The 18,892-nt window shown below is 41.8% G+C and overlaps 3 protein-coding genes across 4 annotated transcripts; 2 read left to right on the top strand and 1 right to left on the bottom strand.

Moving 5' to 3' along the window:
• The first annotated feature begins 553 nt into the window (after positions 1 to 553).
• Positions 554 to 4,814, top strand: tlr1 (toll-like receptor 1). The gene is made up of 2 exons (XM_030396315.1): positions 554 to 779; positions 1,738 to 4,814. Exon 2 carries the CDS (start codon positions 1,750 to 1,752, stop codon positions 4,156 to 4,158), a length of 2,409 nt encoding a protein of 802 aa, XP_030252175.1. The 5' UTR covers positions 554 to 779; positions 1,738 to 1,749; the 3' UTR covers positions 4,159 to 4,814.
• Positions 4,728 to 12,861, bottom strand: ints10 (integrator complex subunit 10). 2 transcript variants are annotated; one of them, XM_030396317.1, is made up of 18 exons: positions 12,102 to 12,861; positions 11,894 to 11,961; positions 11,698 to 11,801; positions 11,445 to 11,584; positions 11,268 to 11,349; positions 11,039 to 11,179; positions 10,713 to 10,887; positions 9,264 to 9,433; positions 8,991 to 9,130; positions 8,714 to 8,867; positions 8,464 to 8,546; positions 8,011 to 8,166; positions 7,397 to 7,505; positions 7,009 to 7,088; positions 6,762 to 6,924; positions 6,167 to 6,260; positions 5,808 to 5,876; positions 4,728 to 5,306 (listed from the first exon to the last, which is right to left on the bottom strand). In XM_030396317.1, the coding sequence occupies exons 1-18, from the start codon at positions 12,228 to 12,230 to the stop codon at positions 5,150 to 5,152; spliced, it is 2,214 nt and encodes a 737-aa protein (XP_030252177.1). In that variant the 5' UTR covers positions 12,231 to 12,861; the 3' UTR covers positions 4,728 to 5,149. The 2 variants fall into 2 exon arrangements, with proteins under 2 accessions (XP_030252177.1, XP_030252178.1); XM_030396318.1 differs by lacking the exon at positions 5,808 to 5,876 and having other exon boundaries at positions 12,102 to 12,858.
• Positions 12,856 to 17,627, top strand: slc25a51b (solute carrier family 25 member 51b). The gene is made up of 2 exons (XM_030396357.1): positions 12,856 to 13,006; positions 14,970 to 17,627. Exon 2 carries the CDS (start codon positions 15,043 to 15,045, stop codon positions 15,976 to 15,978), a length of 936 nt encoding a protein of 311 aa, XP_030252217.1. The 5' UTR covers positions 12,856 to 13,006; positions 14,970 to 15,042; the 3' UTR covers positions 15,979 to 17,627.
• Positions 17,628 to 18,892: the final 1,265 nt, after the last annotated feature.

The following is an 18,892-nucleotide window of genomic DNA, read 5'->3' as shown; positions in this document are numbered from 1 at the left end:
GTGTGTGTGTGTGTGTGTGTGTGTGAGAGAGAGAGAGAGAGAAAGAGAGAGCCTGTATTTGATCACATGAAAACAAATCAAAGCCAATCAAAAATCCCCTTCCTCATCCTCCATCATTAATGCCACTGTCTTGAGTAAACAGGGTAGTCATCCAGGACACGCTCTGCTTCGAGGCATTAGTGGAGGTTAAGGTAATTGAGTTGGGAAATGCTCATCTACAACCCAGACTGACCTCAGAGTGGTCACGGTGACACTACAAAGAAAGGGTGAACTAATTTCATTGTGTCAATGAATCAAACTTTTATAAAGATGTTGAACAGAGGATCAACATCTTAATGCAGTCCACCTGAGAAGAGCATAAAGAACAGTAAGCTACTTAAATATTAATGGACTTAAATCGGAATTACGCAGTGCATTTAAATTCTTTCTCTCTTCCAAAATAGTTTACTTCTCTAAAAAATCTCTGTGCAGTAAATCAAAGGGAAGTGAAAAGAGGATGTGCGATATTATGATCGCATGGAGTTGCTTTCATTTCCATGTGAGAGTCCTCTCTGCCTCATTATTTACTGTAACATCAGTAGGGACTGATGATCAGAACAGAGACAGACGGAGGCACTCTACAGAGCTCATGATTGGGTTTTTGTTTGTGCACTCTGCACCAATGAAGTGATTTTGAAAGTATTCATATATGATGGACTGCAACATGTCAACTCATTAAAAACTCACCAAATCAACAACATATTAAGGTGCAGCACAAAATCCATCTGACGGCCCGACAGGTGAGTGCTCTCTTTTGTCTGTCCACTGTATAGTTTTGTTTCATTGAGAGAGGGCTTTATTTATCAAGGGTTTTATTTAATCTTTTTAAAACGTAACTGCAATCACAATCTATCACCACACACATGCAGAAGCAGGGAAAAGTGTTAGAAGCATAACAGTAGAAACTTTGCATTGGAGTATCTAAAATGTGAATGTACTTTAAGGAAATGAATATCTGTGTGGACTGAATTTGTTTTGTGACGTGTGGACAAGTAACTCTCAACTTATTACTAAAAAGGTAGTTTAAGTCAAAGGTAACACTTAACACAATAATTGTTAGTTAATGGTTATTACAGGGTGCAAGGTACGTCCTCATATGACTAAGCAGAGGAACACCGTAGGTTTCAGTGTCGACTTACATACACTGTATATTTACTCAGTTGCCACTTTATTAGGCACACTCAACTTTAACGATTGCCGTCTCATAAAACCGTCCTGCATAGATCGTTCCTTCAGGAAAGTTAGAATGTTTGGCTGTGTTGCAACTGTTCAGGGTCGGTTTAGAATGGTTGTTGCTTTTATTTTGTCCACCCCATTTACATTATAAAATTCAATAATAATTAATTATAATAATTATTAATTATTATTCATTCTTGATTTTGGCAGTTACAGTCCTCCATAGTTGGCTAAAAAATGTAAACAGAAATAAATATGTAGGCAATTCTACATGTCCGATCTCGTCTACCCAGAGGTGACTGCTGTTTTTACTGCGATGTCAACTTAAGTTGAGTCTATAAAGTCAAGACTCTCAATTTAAACTCAAAACAGATTCAACAAAATTATGAACTTGACGGATGTTTCACTTATGGCAAGACTGTTGTATTAGATTGCATTAGTTTTAGCAAGGTGTACCGAATCCCCTGGCAACTGAGTGTGTGAATCAATAATAACTTACGTATGTTTATTTTTTTACTTCAGTGCAGACAAACAATGAGGCCTGTGTATGCCGCCATCTGGGCAGCAGCCATATTGGTGAGGCTCCAGCTGAGTGCTTCATCCTCTGAAACCAACGTCAACCGCTCATCCCAAAACCTCTCCTCTGTCCCAGGAGACCTGCCAGAGACAGTTGAGGTTTTAGACCTATCATGCAACCGCATACAGCAGCTTCACCAAGGAGACTTCAATAACACCATTCACCTGAAGTCTCTCAACATTTCATGGAATAGTTTGGAGGTGATCGATCCAGACACATTCGTCAACACGCCACTCCTGCAGGATCTAGACCTGTCACACAACAGGCTGAAGAACCTGTCAGGTCAGCGGTACCTGCTCCACACAAAGAACCTTCAGGTGCTGAATTTGACCTGCAACGACTTTCTCAAGATGACGCTCGGGAGTGAGTTCAGTTCCCTGGTAAAACTTGAATGGTTAGCACTCGGAGCTGAAGAGATCCATTTGGGTGATTTCAGGAATATTGCTGAAGTGAAACTACTTACACTGACACTTTCCCTGGAGGGCCACCTGGTTTATGAAGCGGGCAGTCTGAAAGATGTTCAAGCTCAACAGCTTCAGATAGCCATGACTAGGAATCAGATACTGGACCACGATCTGTTCCATGATGCTCTGTCGCACTTTGTTGAAGTGGAGTTGATGAACGTGACAGGAGGCTTCGATAGTCTAAGTAAGCAGTTAAGCGAGAGAGCAAAAATCAAAACATCTTATCTTTATCTCACCAACATAACAATCAGCTGGCACGATTTAACTGACTTTGTAAACGTGGTTCTGGGAACATCCATTAGCCATATGGGCGCTTCTGATGTGGCAATGCACAATTTGCCTTTGGAGGAAAGTCCTATGCCGAAAACATCTAAAATTAAGTCCTTCACAGCCAGAAGGGCGAGGGTTATGTCTTTCATTTTTTCACAGGAGGTTGTATACGACTTTTTCATTAACCTACGAGTGGAGAGTTTAGCAATCCTTGAGACTTCAATCATACACATGACATGCCCCAAGTCGCAGAGTGAATTGCTCCAGCTTGATTTCTCCCTTTGTGCTCTGTCTGACTCCATCTTTTCCAGAGTGGAGGGTCAAGAATTGATTGAATGTGAGAATCTAGCCAACCTGAGGAAATTGATTCTGGTGGGCAACAATCTTAAGAACTTTCAGCTGCTGAGCAAACGCATGCAACACATGAAATCCCTGCAACATCTGGACCTCAGCGTCAACCAGCTGATGTATGATGGTGTGGAAGAGTGTGTCTGGCCACCGAACATCACCAATATGTCTCTGTCTTCTAATCGTCTGACGGACTCAGTTTTTAAATGTGTCCCAAAAGGAATGGAGACACTGGACCTCCAGAACAATCAGGTTTCTGTGGTACCATCATCCATCATGAACCTGAAAAACCTTTCATCGCTCAACCTAAATGCTAACAGGCTGCGGGACCTGCCAGTGTGTAACGGCTTGCCCATACTGAACGTGCTTCTGCTCAAGTCCAACTCTATCCACGCCCCATCTGTGAACAAGCTGGAAAGCTGCCCCAAACTGAAAACACTGGATGTCAGTCACAACCCCTTTACCTGCACCTGTTCTCTGAGGAGTTTCATAAGTCTTGGCATCAAGACTGAAAAGAAGAGGAGTGACACAGGAATTGAATTGCTGAGTTGGCCATTGGGCTATTACTGCATCTACCCTGAGACCATTAAAGACTCCACCTTGAACAAGATATGGATCCCAGTGGTCTCCTGTAATGTTGGGCTTCTAGCTGCCACCATCTTGTGCCCAGCAGTGTTTCTGATTCTTGTAGTTCTAACTCTGTGCCATCGTTTGGACATTCCCTGGTATATGGGCATGATCTGGCAGTGGACCAGAGCCAAACATCGTGCCAGAAGGCGACAACTTCGACCTGAAGATCTGGTGGGTGTTGAGTTTCATGCTTTTGTGTCTTACAGCCAGCATGACGCAGACTGGGTGCACAACTCCCTCCTCCCCAACCTTGAAGGCCCTGCAGGAGGGCTCCGAATCTGCCACCATGAGAAACACTTTGTGCCAGGAAAGACGATCATCGAGAACATCATGAGCTGTGTGGAGAAAAGCAGACGCGCCATGTTTGTGCTCTCGGCTCATTTTGTCAAGAGCGACTGGTGCCATTATGAGTTGTACTTCGCCACCCACCACCGCCTTGGTCATGGCTCAGACAGCATTGTGCTGGTGCTGCTGGAGCCTCTTCCTCAGTATCTGATCCCATCTAAGTACAACCAGCTGAAGTCCATGATGAGCCGACACACATACTTGGAATGGCCTCAGGACAGGGCCAAGCAAAGGCTGTTCTGGGCCAACCTCAGAGCGGCCCTACAGGTGGACTTGCCAAATGCGCCAGTCACAGAACTAGAGGAGTGACGACAACTTGAGGCAAATCCATCTACCCCAACTTCATAAAGAAGCATTTGTCTGAGGTCAAACAAAAACAGCAGCACCCACAGGATGTTTTGTAGTACACACGATTTGTATAAAGCTAGTGATGGTAAACTGTTGTATAGTATATTATGTGTGTTGGTTTTCCTCGTCTGTTTTGTTTGTATATGTGAAGAGACTGGACTGCTGCCGTCAATTGTGTGCAAACTATCCAAAGGATCATTGATTTGAAGTCAGCTATATTTCATGTTCATTTTTAGCATCATGCACAAGGACCGCTTCAAGGCCAGAAGTTGGAAATTCTGATCTCCGACGCTGACATGGATGCAGCATTTATAAAGGAAAAAGGAAGTGGACAGAGGAAGTGAGAAAGGGACAGAAGGGAGAGGGAACACAGGAGTATAAATATCTGGAGAGACAGAGAAAATGAAGTGCGTGGACTGTATTTCCAGTGTTACACAAGCATACTTTCTTAAGCAACAGCATCTAATTTCTAATTCTGTAGAATGAGCCTGAGATGAAGTGATTGTTGTAATAAATCAAAATATCACATCTTCTTCAAATCACATTTACTGGAAACATTAACATAAACTGACAATTTGATGACGTTTGTAACAAAAAGAATAAACTTTACAAAAGACTTTCTAAAATGCACTTCATTCTTAACCTGAATATTTACTCCCACAAAATCTCACTATATGATTAGACCATTTCATGGTTAAGCGGTTAAGCACAGGAAACTACACACATACCATGAAAACTGCATGAGCTCATATACTTTCCAACTCCCGACAAGATAGATCCTCTTTTAAGGCAAGGAGATTTTTTCTTTTTGCTACAGTTCAGTGATGGATGACGAAGACAAGACAGATAGAAATGAGTCCTGTGTTGGGAAACAGCTGATGGGGTCATAAAGTCAGTCCAGCTGTTCCCGAAATATCGACTACGAAAAGGTTTAAAAGTCACAGGCCAGGTGTCAAGGGAGAGACTGGATGATGATGATTTTCTCGTTGATGCAGAAGCGGTGAAGCACGCTGAACAGGTTCTCTCCACAGCGCGACACCTGCCTCTCCATAGCCAGACGGAAATCTTCCTTCACTCCTTTGGTGATCCCACGGGTCACTGTGTGGTGTCTGAAGAAACAGCAGTACATACAAAATTAACACAGACATACATATGGTCGGAAATGTATTATTTTGAGATGATTGGTCAAAAACAGGTAGACTGAGATCTATGCAGCACAGACAAATTCATGCAAGCAGCAAGTTACTTTTTCCTTACGTACATAAATCAGCCAGTCAGGTTTCATCATCATAAATAAAAACCACATACAACGTGTCCACAAATGAAATGAGATCAAGTGTTATGAAAAGGCAAGAAACTAAATTGACTGAACATCAAGACCAACATCATCCTAAAATAACAACAACAACGACAACAGTGATGACCACAGAAAGACGAGCGATGGCTCAAAGAAACAAACGCCGACAGGAAATCAAAGAACGACTAACTCTTGATGTAAAATGACAGGCCCAAATCAAACTGGGGGGATGACAAGCCTTAAAGTTGGGGATGAAGAAAGGGTGAATGGTGTTGGGGTGGGATGGGACTGTGGGAGGTGGGGCCCTGGGTACCTGTCCATCGTCTGCACCCCTTGTAGCAGAAGGGTATTTAACTCCACCCCCAGGGCGGGACTAGGGTTCCTGAGGGACAGCAATATTCAACAACTCTCAGTCAGTGAGGGTGCATTCAAGAGTGTTTACGTCTAAAGCAATGAATGAAGGAGTTTGATAGAGGCTTTATTTTACCATAAACCACTTCTCTTTCTAATGCCCGCTCCATTAACAGCATTTTTAAAGTAACAATTTTCCCGACAGGCCATGTCTACTTAAATCATCAATCATTAACACTGTTCTCTTTGAAAACAGCAACAGAACGGGAGTGTGCAGAGTCACAATGCCAAATAGAACATTTCTGAATGCCAGGTTCTTACTTGATCAGCATTCCCTGATTGGGTAGCAGCTCCAGTTGAATCCTCCCTCCTTCTGGTGTGCGCAGGTACGCAAATTCCTCCAGCATGTCAATGTCTGACAAAAATCATGAGCTTATGGAAATTATCATCCATGACAAGAGAACACAGACAAAGTTACTGCAAAGGAATTCAGTGAATTTCAAGTCATTTTCTGCACTGTCGATAAAAAAAATAAATAATAATAATTGTATTCAAGGTAGAAGTACCCCAAGTACAGGTTTAACACATTAGAATATCTTCTGAATAAAATTAAGGGACACACACCAAACATGTTCTCTAGTATTAAAATCATTTTACACAGAACATCTAAACTTTAATGACTTCCTTTTTAACGACTGACCTTGAAAAAGCTTGTTCCACAAAACCAATTAAGGTATGCTAAATAAATAAATAAAACATAAAAAGACCCAATAAAAACTTAAGTACATCTACTTGCAATGTGTCCAGGGCGGGGCCCCTTCCCCTGAGTAAGACTGACGGAACTAACTAGTTTATAGATGATATTTGAAAACCCATTCTCTGTTTTGTTTGTGCGTGTGGTAATTTTAAAGGATACTGGTGACATAATTGAAGAAATTCTCATACTGGAAACTGCCTTGCTGAATGATCTTATCCACTGCCTTTAAAAACAGCATCTCTCCCTGTGGCCAGTCATGCTGCAGGAGCACCACCACATGACCAAGGGACAGGTCATCGCGGCTGTCTGTAAAGGCACGGAGCTGATAGGACAGAATGAGATTTAAGTATGTGAATTATGCAGTTTGATATAAAATGTGATGTATTTACACACTTCAACTAATTACCTTGAAGCAGGCTAGCATCAGTTGGAGGCAGAAGGGTAACACAGCTTTGCTGGTGCAGGGAAGCAGCCTCAGGTCATTACCTAAAGATGACAAGAAACGAATCACTGCATACTGTTCTGAACAGTTATGTATTTCTCTGACACGATAGTTTCAACAAAGGTCAGTTCTTTCTCATGAATATGTAAATTGCAGCAAAGGGAGGTTGTGGTTTGTTACTGGTAGCAGAACGTCTGCCAACACACACGTACATGCGTGGCACACACAATGTCCCCAATTGTAGTACACTGTTTCTATATTAGATGTCAGTTTTACAAAACAAATTAAAGGCTTATTGTATGTCAGAATCAGTTGCTGAACGTTGCTTTACAAAAGCAGTAAATTACTTTACCTTTCCTTGTTTTTGTCTTGACTCTACCCTGATCTTCTGGAGTTTTTGTCTGTACTTGGTTTGGCGGCACCAGTCCACCGACGACATCAAGCAGCTTCTCACAGGCCATCTGATTGATAGACAAGAGTGCATATGCATCATATGTGTAAAAAGGGGGTTGGATTTATCATTGCTAGACCTGTCCTTATTGGAACATGTACTCTAATTTAAAGATGATTTAGTAATGCATGTCAAATAATGTTACGTAATAAAGCTATGCATGTTAAAAATCTGGTACAAATCTGGTCAGAACCAAGTATATTCAGTTAAGTCAGCAGCACTATAATATACTAAAACCAAATCTCTACAATTGAACTCTGCTGCAGTTGCATGCCTCTCAAATTGACCTTTACTACAGCTCCACCTGCAGGCCAAACACTGCAATGCAGACTTCAGTATTGACAAGATTATAACCATAGATGACTAATGAATAATAGAATATAATTCACAAATTTCAGGAATACAAATAGACAACAATACTTGCTCCATGTACAGCAAAATGTGATTCACCGGTGATTCTCCTCCTACCAGCCTTATGTAAGAGTGCTTGTGTATGCAAGGTTGTGTGTGTGTACCCTGTACTCTCCCAGTGCGTAGTGGCAGGAGGCCTGTTGTATAAGGGCCCTGTGGTGCTCCAGACTGGCCTGACCTGAGGGGCTCTGCTGGCCAGGCTGAGGCTGCTGCACTGCAGCCATCTGGTGCAGGCTGGAAAGGGCCTTACGATACTGTCCCTGGAGACACACACACACACACACACACACACACACACACACACACACACACACACACACACACACACACACACAAAATAAGCATGTAGTCACTGACAACTCGTGAAAAGGCACATGAAAAGAAATTTTAACATATATAAATATATATTTTTCAGCTAATCTTGCCTCATTGGTTAAATAGTATATAAAACAAAATATATACATTGCCATATCCTGAGTTTCCAATTACTACATTCCTCAAAGGAACCAACAAAGTTTAATTCAATCCTGTTTAAAATGTTAAAACATGTTTCTTGCCTGGTATATGATCATGTCGGTGAGGAATATTCTGAACCACAGCCAGCTGTCCGTCTTCCAAGAAGCACAGATCTTCTTGAACTCTGTTAAAATGCAATGGGCCATTCAAATAATTAACAAATAATTAAATAGTTCCTGTATACCTCCATAGACTCCATTAAAAAGCCATAGGAATACACCTGCAGCTGTTGTGTTTGTATGATATAGTGTTGGAGTGACGGATGGACACATGGACAGAAATGCTGTTTACCAGTTTCCAGGCCATCATGAGAATGAAGGAGGTCCCAGCTCTCCCTTGCTGTGCGGAAGCTGTCCAGAGTCTCTGACCAGCTGGGCATTTCAGTTTTGTTTACTAAAATGTGTCGACCTCGACCTTTTCCTAATCCTTCCTCATCATCTGAGCTCTACAATCACACACACACACACACACACACACAAAGATTAATAAAGAAGCAGGTATGATGGTATAATCTCACACTTAAAAGTGATTTGTCAGTTTCTCTCGGCTCTCAAAAATCAGTCCTTGCCATTGTCTTCTCTCTTCCATCGGCCAGTTTGCGTTTCTTATGTGCATGTTTCATGGCTCCTCTTTCCACCTCCACATCATTATACACTGAGCTCAAATCCTCTACAAGGATCCACGGCCCCGAACTCAAGGCATTCACACCTGTCAAGCAATACACACATCATTAGATCATTTAACTTTCTTATTGAAAAGACAATAAAGATATATAACCTGAAGTACTTGAGTGAAATTAACAAACGGTGTACTGTGTATGTTCAAAAAGACAGAAGCTGACCCTGGAACAGCGCAGGTTGTACAGATGAGACATAAAGGAAGGCGCTGCGGAAAAGGACGAGTGCAGCACAGATGACAACTTGACTGCAGCAGCGGGATCTTGTGTCTCCTTCCAGACCAGGCAGGTAGTGACACAACTCCTTTACTCTCTGCAACATGTCCATGTAACTCCTACAGCAAAGGGTACACACAAAAAAAACCAAAATATCTATAATCGGTTTCAAACGGATTCTCTTATATGGACTTAAATCTTTCACTCTTTTATCAATGACTGTATACTTATTTCAACAAATATTAATAGCTTTATAATACCTCTCTGTGTAATGAGAGAGCAGTAATGTGTAAGTTCAGATCAAAAGCATAACAAAACTACAGACTCCAAAATTACCATGAAGTTTAATCCACATTCTCTTAAAGGGAGACAGCACATATTTGACCGTGAAACTGTGTTAGACTCCCTCTCGAGAGATAAAGTTTGCAGACCGCTAGCTAACTTAGTTTTAGCATCCTCAGAAACGACTGCATGACAACATTACATTGCAGTAAACGGGTCAAAATATAAAACCGCCATCAAAAAGCCACAAATAATGCTCAGAACAGCACCAAACTTCAGCAACATTAGAAATAGGGTCGCAGCACATATTTCGAGGCATCAAACATTTGATATCATTGCCGGATTTGTCGGAATAGATAAACAAATCTTACCACCCGAGAAGCCTTCCTTGTTGTGGGGAAGCCCTGTGAGTCGATTACCGAGTGCAGTAGAGTTCCGCAGCTCAATGATGATCATTACTGCGGGACTCTACTGCACTCAGTAATCGAGTGGCTTTTTGATGGCAGTTTTATATTTGGACCCATTTACTGCAATGTAATGTTGTCGTGCGGTCGTTTCTGAGGATGCTAAAACTAGGTTAGCTAGTGGTCTGCAAACTTTATCTCTTGAGAGGGAGTCTAACACAGTTTCACGGTGTTAGACCATGGATTAAACTTACACCGGAATATCCCTTTAACTACTTTTAACATAAACTGAGCACTTGTTGCCATCTGACTATTGGCATATAAGATGACATTAGCCAATGGCAGTGGTTGACGTTTATCTGTTGTGTCACATCAATTTTGCGCTGGCACATTCATGAGCAACTGGCTCGTGACATCCCCACCACCAGTTTGTACAGCTATGTAAGAAGTGAAAAATTCCTATCATTGACTTGGTAGGTTTGACTAGTAAATTTGCATGAGTTGCATTCAATTTCTGCTCTTTAAAGGTGATATAATGAGAGGCTGAATGACTTTTGTTGGAGCTATTTTTTTGTTGATAGTTTTGTAATATACTATCAGTTATTAGGTGTATCCAATATAAGATTTCATATAATATATATAAGAGTCACCAGAATAAAACAGATCCCTGTTTAATGGTACTGGCTGATCGACAGGCAGACAGATAGACTACCTCTGTCCCTTGTCCCCCTGCCACTCGCAGCGTGCTCCAACCACAGCGAGGATATCTAACAGCCTCTCCCAAGGTTCTGCCACCACCGATGACTTCTCTGACAGGCCGTCAATCACATAACGCTGTGAGCCACGGGACACACTGGGTGACTTAAGAGATCCACCTTCTTGAGAGCCTGACACAGAGGACAAGAGGAAGAGGGGAAAATGTTAGGTAGGCAGTGAGTAGAAAAATATGGAGGCAGACTTTAACAAATCTTGACATTTAAAGTGATAACACTGGGTTAGCATAAAGACAAAAGGAAAGGAAAATATCATGAAGTTTACCCTGTATCTGTACATCAGGTGAGGGTCCACGGGTAACATAGCCGATATAGAATTCAGCTGCTTTCAGCATGTACTTCTGCATCAGGCTGGCTGGCAAACGCATATCCATGTTGTTAACGACCAAGGGAAGGACATCACACACTGTAATAACAGGAACAAATTAGTGTCAAAGCCAATGCATAAAGCAAGTGGGCGTTTGTAACCATTTTAATGAACTTGTTTCACTCACCAAAAAGTTTTCTGAAGCAGTTGACAGGAGTCTCCACGTTCTCTGATGCCTCTGCTTCCAGCAATGTTTCTCCTAGATTGACCTAAACATACAGCAAAAAGTTACTACTGATTGCTTTAGTGTGATTTACTCTAGGTTCAAAAGAGAACGCACAAGTGTTATGTTATCATTACATACCCCGTGCTGGACCACAGACTCTGGAAAGCGTTTAAGGAGGAGGAGCAGCATCTCTGCTTTCTCCAAAGTGTTGAAACACTGTTCTGTGGCTTTCAAAAGCATCTCACACTGGACACGGCCAGGCAGTGTCTCAAAAAGCCCTGGGGGAAAAACATAAAGACAGATTTCCAATCGATGTCAAAAAACGAAGTGATATTTACTTATGTACTGTATGAATGGCCTGTATATTGACAAGGCAGACATATCCTCTCACCTCGCAGAAACTGTGCATGTTTGTCCTGAGAGTCACTGCGCAGGGCAGCTGTGATGACACTGATCTCTCGCCATACAATAGGCTGATCTGGAAAGTTTATAAACCTGCAAGGAGAAGTCCGACTGTTTGCTCAGACTGGACCAAACTGGACCACTTGACATCAACACCAACACAGACATAGTTCACTTTAACTCACATATCGTACAGCAGTCTCCCTGCTGAGGCAGTTCTCTCTGCATTCCGCTCAATGATGTACATTTCATACTGTGGAGACGTGAATCACAATTTAACATTAGAATCATAAAGGAGGATCTGCTCATTTCAAACAAGTCAACTTGGCTTGTACGAGAGAATACAAATCCAGTGGGTCGACTGTAAGCAGCTGAGGTGTGTCTTTATGTTACCTGTATGTTGAAATCTGCGGGGTAAAGGGTTCTGGCAGTGATGAGCCAGGCTTTGGCCGCACACGGATCATCAGACACCAGCTCCCGGGCTCTTTTCACCAAAAACTCGCAGTCTTTTTGCGCTGACATTTTATATGAATTGAGATTTCAGTGCAGAAGGCGACAAACTGACCCCACACGCAATTCAGGCTGTGTTTTAATGCATACGGCTATCTTTCACGCACAAGTGCCGGTGAATAAATGTCAGGTGCAAACAGAAGCCAACGATGGCGTTAAGCTAAAGAGAGCTCCTTTATGCAAAATGTGAGAGTACAGCTAGCAACATACAGCTAGCTAGCGTTAGCTGTGAGAGTTCCCGTTAGCATATTCACTAAAGTTGTTCACCGGGCCCTGCTCTATTATTTAATGATCGTATTCACTTTTAACACCAATGCATAACAACAAAAACAGCAACTAAATGTAAAACATACCGGTCAGAGCTAGCTATCGTTATTTATTTACTGACAATTCTAACGTTACGACACTGACGTCATACTGCTGTCGTAAAGTTACGCTCCATTCTGCTTTGCGACAAACATTCAAGGCTTGTCAAAAAATAGTTCGTTTTAGTTTCCAAGTCAATATCGAAAATCCGGAATCATTTCCACACATAAACTATCCACTATTGACATCGTGTTATGGATATAAGTACGTATGATTGTGAAAGAAGCTCCCTAAAGAGTCACAGCCACATCCGTATACTCGCAAATCTGTAGTAGTGCGCATGCGCTGGAGATGCGTTTCTGCTGGCTGTCACCTGCTTCTTGCGGGGGCTGCAGACACGACCTACAGTTGTGCCCAGCTACCCTGAGAATAACTGCTATCCACCTGTCCGGGGACAGGACAGCGACTGGTTTACACGGCAGGTAAAGACTAATTTATAAGCCCGACGGCTTGACCAGCACTGTGCAACGCTCTTTTGCCTCTTGACATTCAGTTGCTGTCAACGAAGTCCCCAACCAATCATAAATCAGCGTTCGTCCGATTTGACTCTGATAATGCTAACCCCTTAGCATGCTAAGCAGTCAAGTATTTTGCTGGCGCATGCCGTCATTATGTCTGACAGTGTTCTCGTGTCAGCCTTTCTCTTTACTTTAAACGTGAATTAGACTGACTGTTACTAGCATAATCTAGAAGGCCCTGTCCCTAGCACTGTTGAGCTAGCTGTCTAGCATGTTGGTGTCCAGCTCCTGAGCTAACCTTAAATATGCTAGCACGTCGGCGATTTGCTCATTTGTTAGCAAGCTCGTCATGCAGTTACTACAATTACTTCGTGCCTTTGTTGTAATATAATAGTTAGCAGAGAGCAGGCCTATATGTCTGTGCTAGCCTACAGCTTGAAGGCATGTAAGGACAACAGGCATGACACGACAAGAGAGTATTAAAGAAACAGTACATAGAGTAGGGATTTAGTAATGGAAAATTACTTCAACTCAAATTATTGATTTAGTAAAATTATCCGTATCATGTTGTGATTGTTTTAAATTGTAACTATCAACGTCATCTGTCATTGGAAAATATGTACTTCCGGGTCTACAAATGGCTTCACTGACAAACACTGACACAGCAAAATGAAAGCACAGATCCTTAAGCAGTTAAGTGTACTCTATTAACCAACTTGTAATAAGTAATTCACGCTGAATGTTGAAATTGTGCCTCTAAAACTAAACATAATGTTGGTGGTGATCAGATGTAGTTGTATGTAGGAATCACAGTGGTAGCAGTGCAATAATATATATTTTTTCATACTATAGTTTTATTATATTTTCTTTTAAATTTCTCAACCGGCTCACAAAAGTTGTGACATACGGCCCCCCAACTGTCTAGGCATTTCTGGAGAGGTATTTTGGTTGACATGTTGTGACCTCAAATGACCTCTTATTTTCTCCACCCCTATCTCCTCGTTGGTCTATGTTTAGACAACTCCTAGACCACAAACTCAATGTGATGAACTTTTATAAATTTTGGTAACACCTTGCTGTAACTCAAGCAGATTTGTTGTTGTAATTGTATGTGATAGGGTGTGCCACTGGCTCCTTTAATGCTTCAACAAAAGTAGAACTACATTAAAAGCTTAGTGCTAATGTAGAATACTTGGTGCTTTGTAATGCACATTAAATGAATAGATCAGTGTCTTCTGCCGCTCATAGCTGTGCTCTCCTCCCCCATAACTAAGCTGACACTTATCAGTTCGTTGAATTATGTAATAATGCTTATCAGTGGCCAGTTGGGGCAGCCTGGTTGCGCATGTTGAAATCAGGTGAAAGAGGTTAAACATTTCAGTCTGTTTAAGCCGACACATAGCATGTATGGCCATTTAGTCTAGACCCCAACTTATTATTTATATTTTAGACAATATATAGAGTTTAACAAATAAATTGTATCGCCAGACATATTGGCAGATGTGCCAAAAGAAATTATACTGCACAATACAGTTTTATACATATTTAATATTTAACAATCAACTTGCTACATTTGATTTCTAAAATATTTTCTTAGCAAAATTCATTTTAAAAATGTTATTAACTGTGAACGGCATTCCTTTTAAAAGTACATGTACATATCTTTGTCAGAACCACATTTGGTTGACATTGGTTCAAACAAATATCAAACATGAGTAAATCATTATTAGTGTTTTTGATTAGTGTATTCATTTAAACAGTTGTGTGATTTGGCCCAAATTGAATCCCATTTGTCCTTTTCCGTCATCACTGACTCACTCTCCCATGTTTTCTGTCTCCCATACAGTCAAATGAAAGCAAAATAGAGCGTAAAAATAAGGTCATGAAGCTTGATTGGTATATATGAATTTTCCTCTCTCTTTCTCAGTGTATATATTTCACAGAAGAGTGCAGTGCCAATGTGAAGTTGGAGGAACAGGCTGTGGAGCACTGAGCTTCCCATGGCTGTTAGCACCATGGAGTCTAAGTCGGCCCAGACACCTCAGCCTCAGACTGCCCTGACTAAAGGAGGCCATTCCCTGCTGCCTGCTGGGGTTCTGAGTGCCAAGCTGGGCAATCATGGGAAGCACTACGTCTGCGGCTCCATTGCAGCTTTTACCAACATTGTGGTGACCTTCCCCATCCAGAAGGTGCTGTTCCGCCAGCAGCTGCATGGCGTGTCGGCCACTGAGGCAGTGCGGCAGCTCCAAAGGGATGGGCTGAGGAATCTTTACCGGGGCTTGCTGCCCCCGCTACTCCAGAAGAGCACTACAGTGGCCATCATGTTTGGCTTGTACGAGGACTTCTCTAGAGTCTTACTAGACAGGGCCGTTGGCACCGGCGTGCCGGAGCTGGTCACCCGAAGCTTTGCTGCAGCGTTGGCAGGAACAACAGAGGCCTTACTGACTCCATTTGAGCGTGTACAGACTCTCCTACAAGACCATCGGCACTATGGGCGCTTCAACAACACAGCTCACACGTTCCGAACACTTCTGTCTGAGTATGGTGTCAGAGAGTGCTACCGTGGCCTTGTACCCATACTCCTCCGTAATGGCCCAAGCAATGTGTTCTTCTTTGGGCTCCGAGGGCCCATCAAGGAGCAGCTCCCAGAAGCCACTAGTCGAGCAGGTCACCTTGTTATTGATTTTGTTTGTGGAGGGTTGTTGGGAGCGGGCCTTGGCATCATGTTCTATCCTTTAAATGTGGTAAAGTCCAGGGCTCAGTCACAGGTTGGTGGAGCCTTTCAGCCTTGCAGGAAGGTGCTGTTAACAGTGTGGAGAGAAAGGGGTGGCAGTGTGGCCATGCTGTTTAGAGGGGCCCACCTCAACTACCACCGTTCACTCCTCTCCTGGGGGATCATCAATGCCACCTACGAGCTGTTGTTGAAGATCATATGAGGGTGGGGGTGGAGATAAGATTTAGAGAGAATGAGCATGTATGTAAAGGGAAAAACCTGTATGCAGTGATCTATGGAGAAGATAGGAAATTGAAAAGTAAAGCTGATGCACTTGCTGTCTAGCACTGCTTTTGGGATGCTGGAGTTTCCATGACTGAAAGACAGCAATGAAGTTGCACTTCTGACTGGGGCCAACAGTTGGTGTAAGATAAAACTGCCATTGTTACTATTTACTGTTGTCAAGGTATTAATAACAAAACGCACGCTTTAGCCAATACAAAACTTGTGCCAGGGTCCAAATGAAATACCCCTATTTGCTCTTTCATTCTAAAATGTAGGGAGCAAACTGTATCTGATGCTTTCGTCACACAATTTCAAAAAAAAAGATTATATGTCTGGATTAAGTGTTTTGTAGGAGAAGCTTATTCTTCAAGTGTGCTGTGGTGTGTCTTCTTGACAATGTCCGTCTGCTTGTTTGACCAAGAGCACTTCCTCTGTGAGGCTGTGTTCTGCCACTGAAACACTTTTGTACTTTTGAAATACAATAAGATAAATTGGCAAGTAGAACTCTGGCTATTTCATTTCTCTTTATGCTCCATCTCCACATACTCAGCCCATATGATGATGAGATCAGAACACTAATTCTTTAGAAATTATTAAAATGATCAAAATCTGTGTTATTAATGTTGGAAATACTGTCTAGCAGACACGGGTGGGCCATTTAAACAGGTAATCCTCACAAGATTGCAACTATTTGTCTCATCTTATTTTATGAAGTGCTACTGGCAGGGTGTATGTGTAATTTGAGTTCTGACAAGTGCCCATTGATGTATATGTGAGTAAAACATACATTTACACCAACTTCTTGTGTGTTTTTATAATGTATTAGAAGGGAGACAAATAATATTGAATCTGTTCAAAGAAATAATCCCAGCTCTTTCATTTTTTACAAATCCTTTTCCAGCTCTAGAAAAATAACTTTGATATTCATTTGACCATGCACCATCGATGCATGTGGTAATTTTTGGGTCATTTATTAACTATAAAACCAAATGCTCCCCAATGTTTGTTTTTCTTTTCTATCACTTGTTTTATACATGTGTCTCTCTTCCTCTGCTCACTCTTGTATATCTTTGCCTATCTCACGCTTGCACTCCTCGCTGTCTGTAACATCTGTTGACATAATGGGCTCAGATTTCAAGCTCGAGTAGATGCAGTCACCACGCAGCAGCTCTTTCGCTGGGTAGGACAGCCCAAAGAGGAAAGGCATGCTGCTCGGACACAGAGAGAGACTGAGCAGTAATGGTGCCGAGAGAAGAAGGGGGCAGAGGGTTATGTTCAGTGGCACAAAAAGCTCAAGCTGCCATGTAAATGAATCACTTAGCCCATTTTTCCAATTCTTTTCATTTTGACTGTCTGCAGTGTACCGTTTCTTGTGATCTTTTCAGGATTTTTCCTCTCCGAAAATAAGACTTTGTATTGAAAGAGGTTTTCTAAGCGGGGCACCCTCACTTCTATGAGGTAATGCTGTTTATAAATGCAACTTTCCCTGAAGCACAAGTCACTGAATCACTATGAAAATGTCAAATTATCATCTGCAACTGAAAGAAATGTTTCAATTCAATCCATTAAAATTGTTGACAGTGAACAGTCTGTTATGCTGGTATTTACTAGGATACATGTGTTAAATTTGGTTTCACTCAATTCAGTAAAAAATATGTGTTTTACTTACGTAATGGCACCCATACATTATGAAACTGAATGGCTTTTGTGTGTCTTATGACCTCTGTGCCAGTCCTCCTCCTGATAAAGGCTTTACAATAACCTGTTTCATCTATCATCCCTGCTCCTCCCCAAATATGCACCATTATCCCTTCTATGTAATCAATTACACAGACATGCTTCACCCTTACAATGATGTATTGTAGTCAAGCTGAACATACTGAGCACTTATTCATAATGAAGGACGAAGCAAATCCTTAGATACTCTGTCAAGTTCAACACCTCTGTCTGCAGTACACTGTCAAACCATGTTTTGTACATGTGATACAGTGCTGAGCGCAACTTTCTAGATTACTGTGTCAAGAAGTCAGACTGCTAATAATGATCAGATTAAGGGCAATCTGACAAGGGGACTTTGGATCAGGCAGAGTTGAGCTGCTGTGGTCACAAAGCCGCTCTGCTCTCTCAACAATTCTTGTCACCCTCACAAATGTCCTCATTACTATCATCTTGGAGGAAATCTTCGATTTCTACATTCTAATTCATTATTTAAGAATGCATTTTAATAGTAAGAGTGGATATGTTCCTCTAACTCTGCTGGCTCTCTTAATAATTTAGAGACATTCCCTGTACGAAATGAAAAAAATAGAGAGAAAGGAGGCCTCAGTGCTACATGAATAGATAAACACTGCCTTCGTGGAAGTACAGCCACTCACTAAGGAATCCCACAGTAATCCTCATTAATTGTATTAGTTGTTTAGTGAAAGTTCAAATTGAGGCTACTACGACTCCAGAGGTGTACCTTCAAATCTTCATTCTCTGTGCTGATGTTTGGGTTTAATGTTAGGTCAGGCTGGTAAAGTTTAAGTGTAACTCCAATTTTACACATAAAAGTGTGTTTATAGGTCACACAGTTCATGTTACTACATATGTGAAAAAAGTAGCCTTTCGTGGCTCCAGACGAAGCTGCATGTAGTCTGATACATTCCGCAAGTGATATCACTCACTGGCAAGGTTGCATTGTGGGTAATGGAGGTGCCAGGTTCTGAAAAGGAGGAAGAATGCATGGGAAAAAAAGGGGGGAAATCTCTGGTGCTGCTGTATCGATTTTCACCTAATAGACAATATTTAGGTTATTTAGCGTACATGAGCTGGAAGTTGGTGCATGAAATTAGTTGATACTAGTCCGTGGA

The sequence above is a fragment of the Sparus aurata genome, chromosome 18 (assembly GCF_900880675.1).
Source record: "Sparus aurata chromosome 18, fSpaAur1.1, whole genome shotgun sequence".
NCBI classification, from domain to species: domain Eukaryota; kingdom Metazoa; phylum Chordata; class Actinopteri; order Spariformes; family Sparidae; genus Sparus; species Sparus aurata.
The sequence above is the reverse complement of the archived record's forward strand: the minus strand, read 5'-3'. Positions and strand labels throughout refer to the sequence as shown.

Coding starts and splice junctions, on each gene's coding strand:
- ints10 (XM_030396317.1), bottom strand. CDS start 12,230: ATGTCAGCGCAAAAAGACTGCGAGTTTTTGGTGAAAAGAGCCCGGGAG. Junction 11,962..12,101: donor CCGCAGATTTCAACATACAG/GTAACATAAAGA, acceptor ACGTCTCCACAG/TATGAAATGTACATCATTGA. Junction 8,167..8,463: donor CCGACATGATCATATACCAG/GCAAGAAACATG, acceptor GTGTGTCTCCAG/GGACAGTATCGTAAGGCCCT.
- tlr1 (XM_030396315.1), top strand. CDS start 1,750: ATGAGGCCTGTGTATGCCGCCATCTGGGCAGCAGCCATATTGGTGAGG.
- slc25a51b (XM_030396357.1), top strand. CDS start 15,043: ATGGCTGTTAGCACCATGGAGTCTAAGTCGGCCCAGACACCTCAGCCT.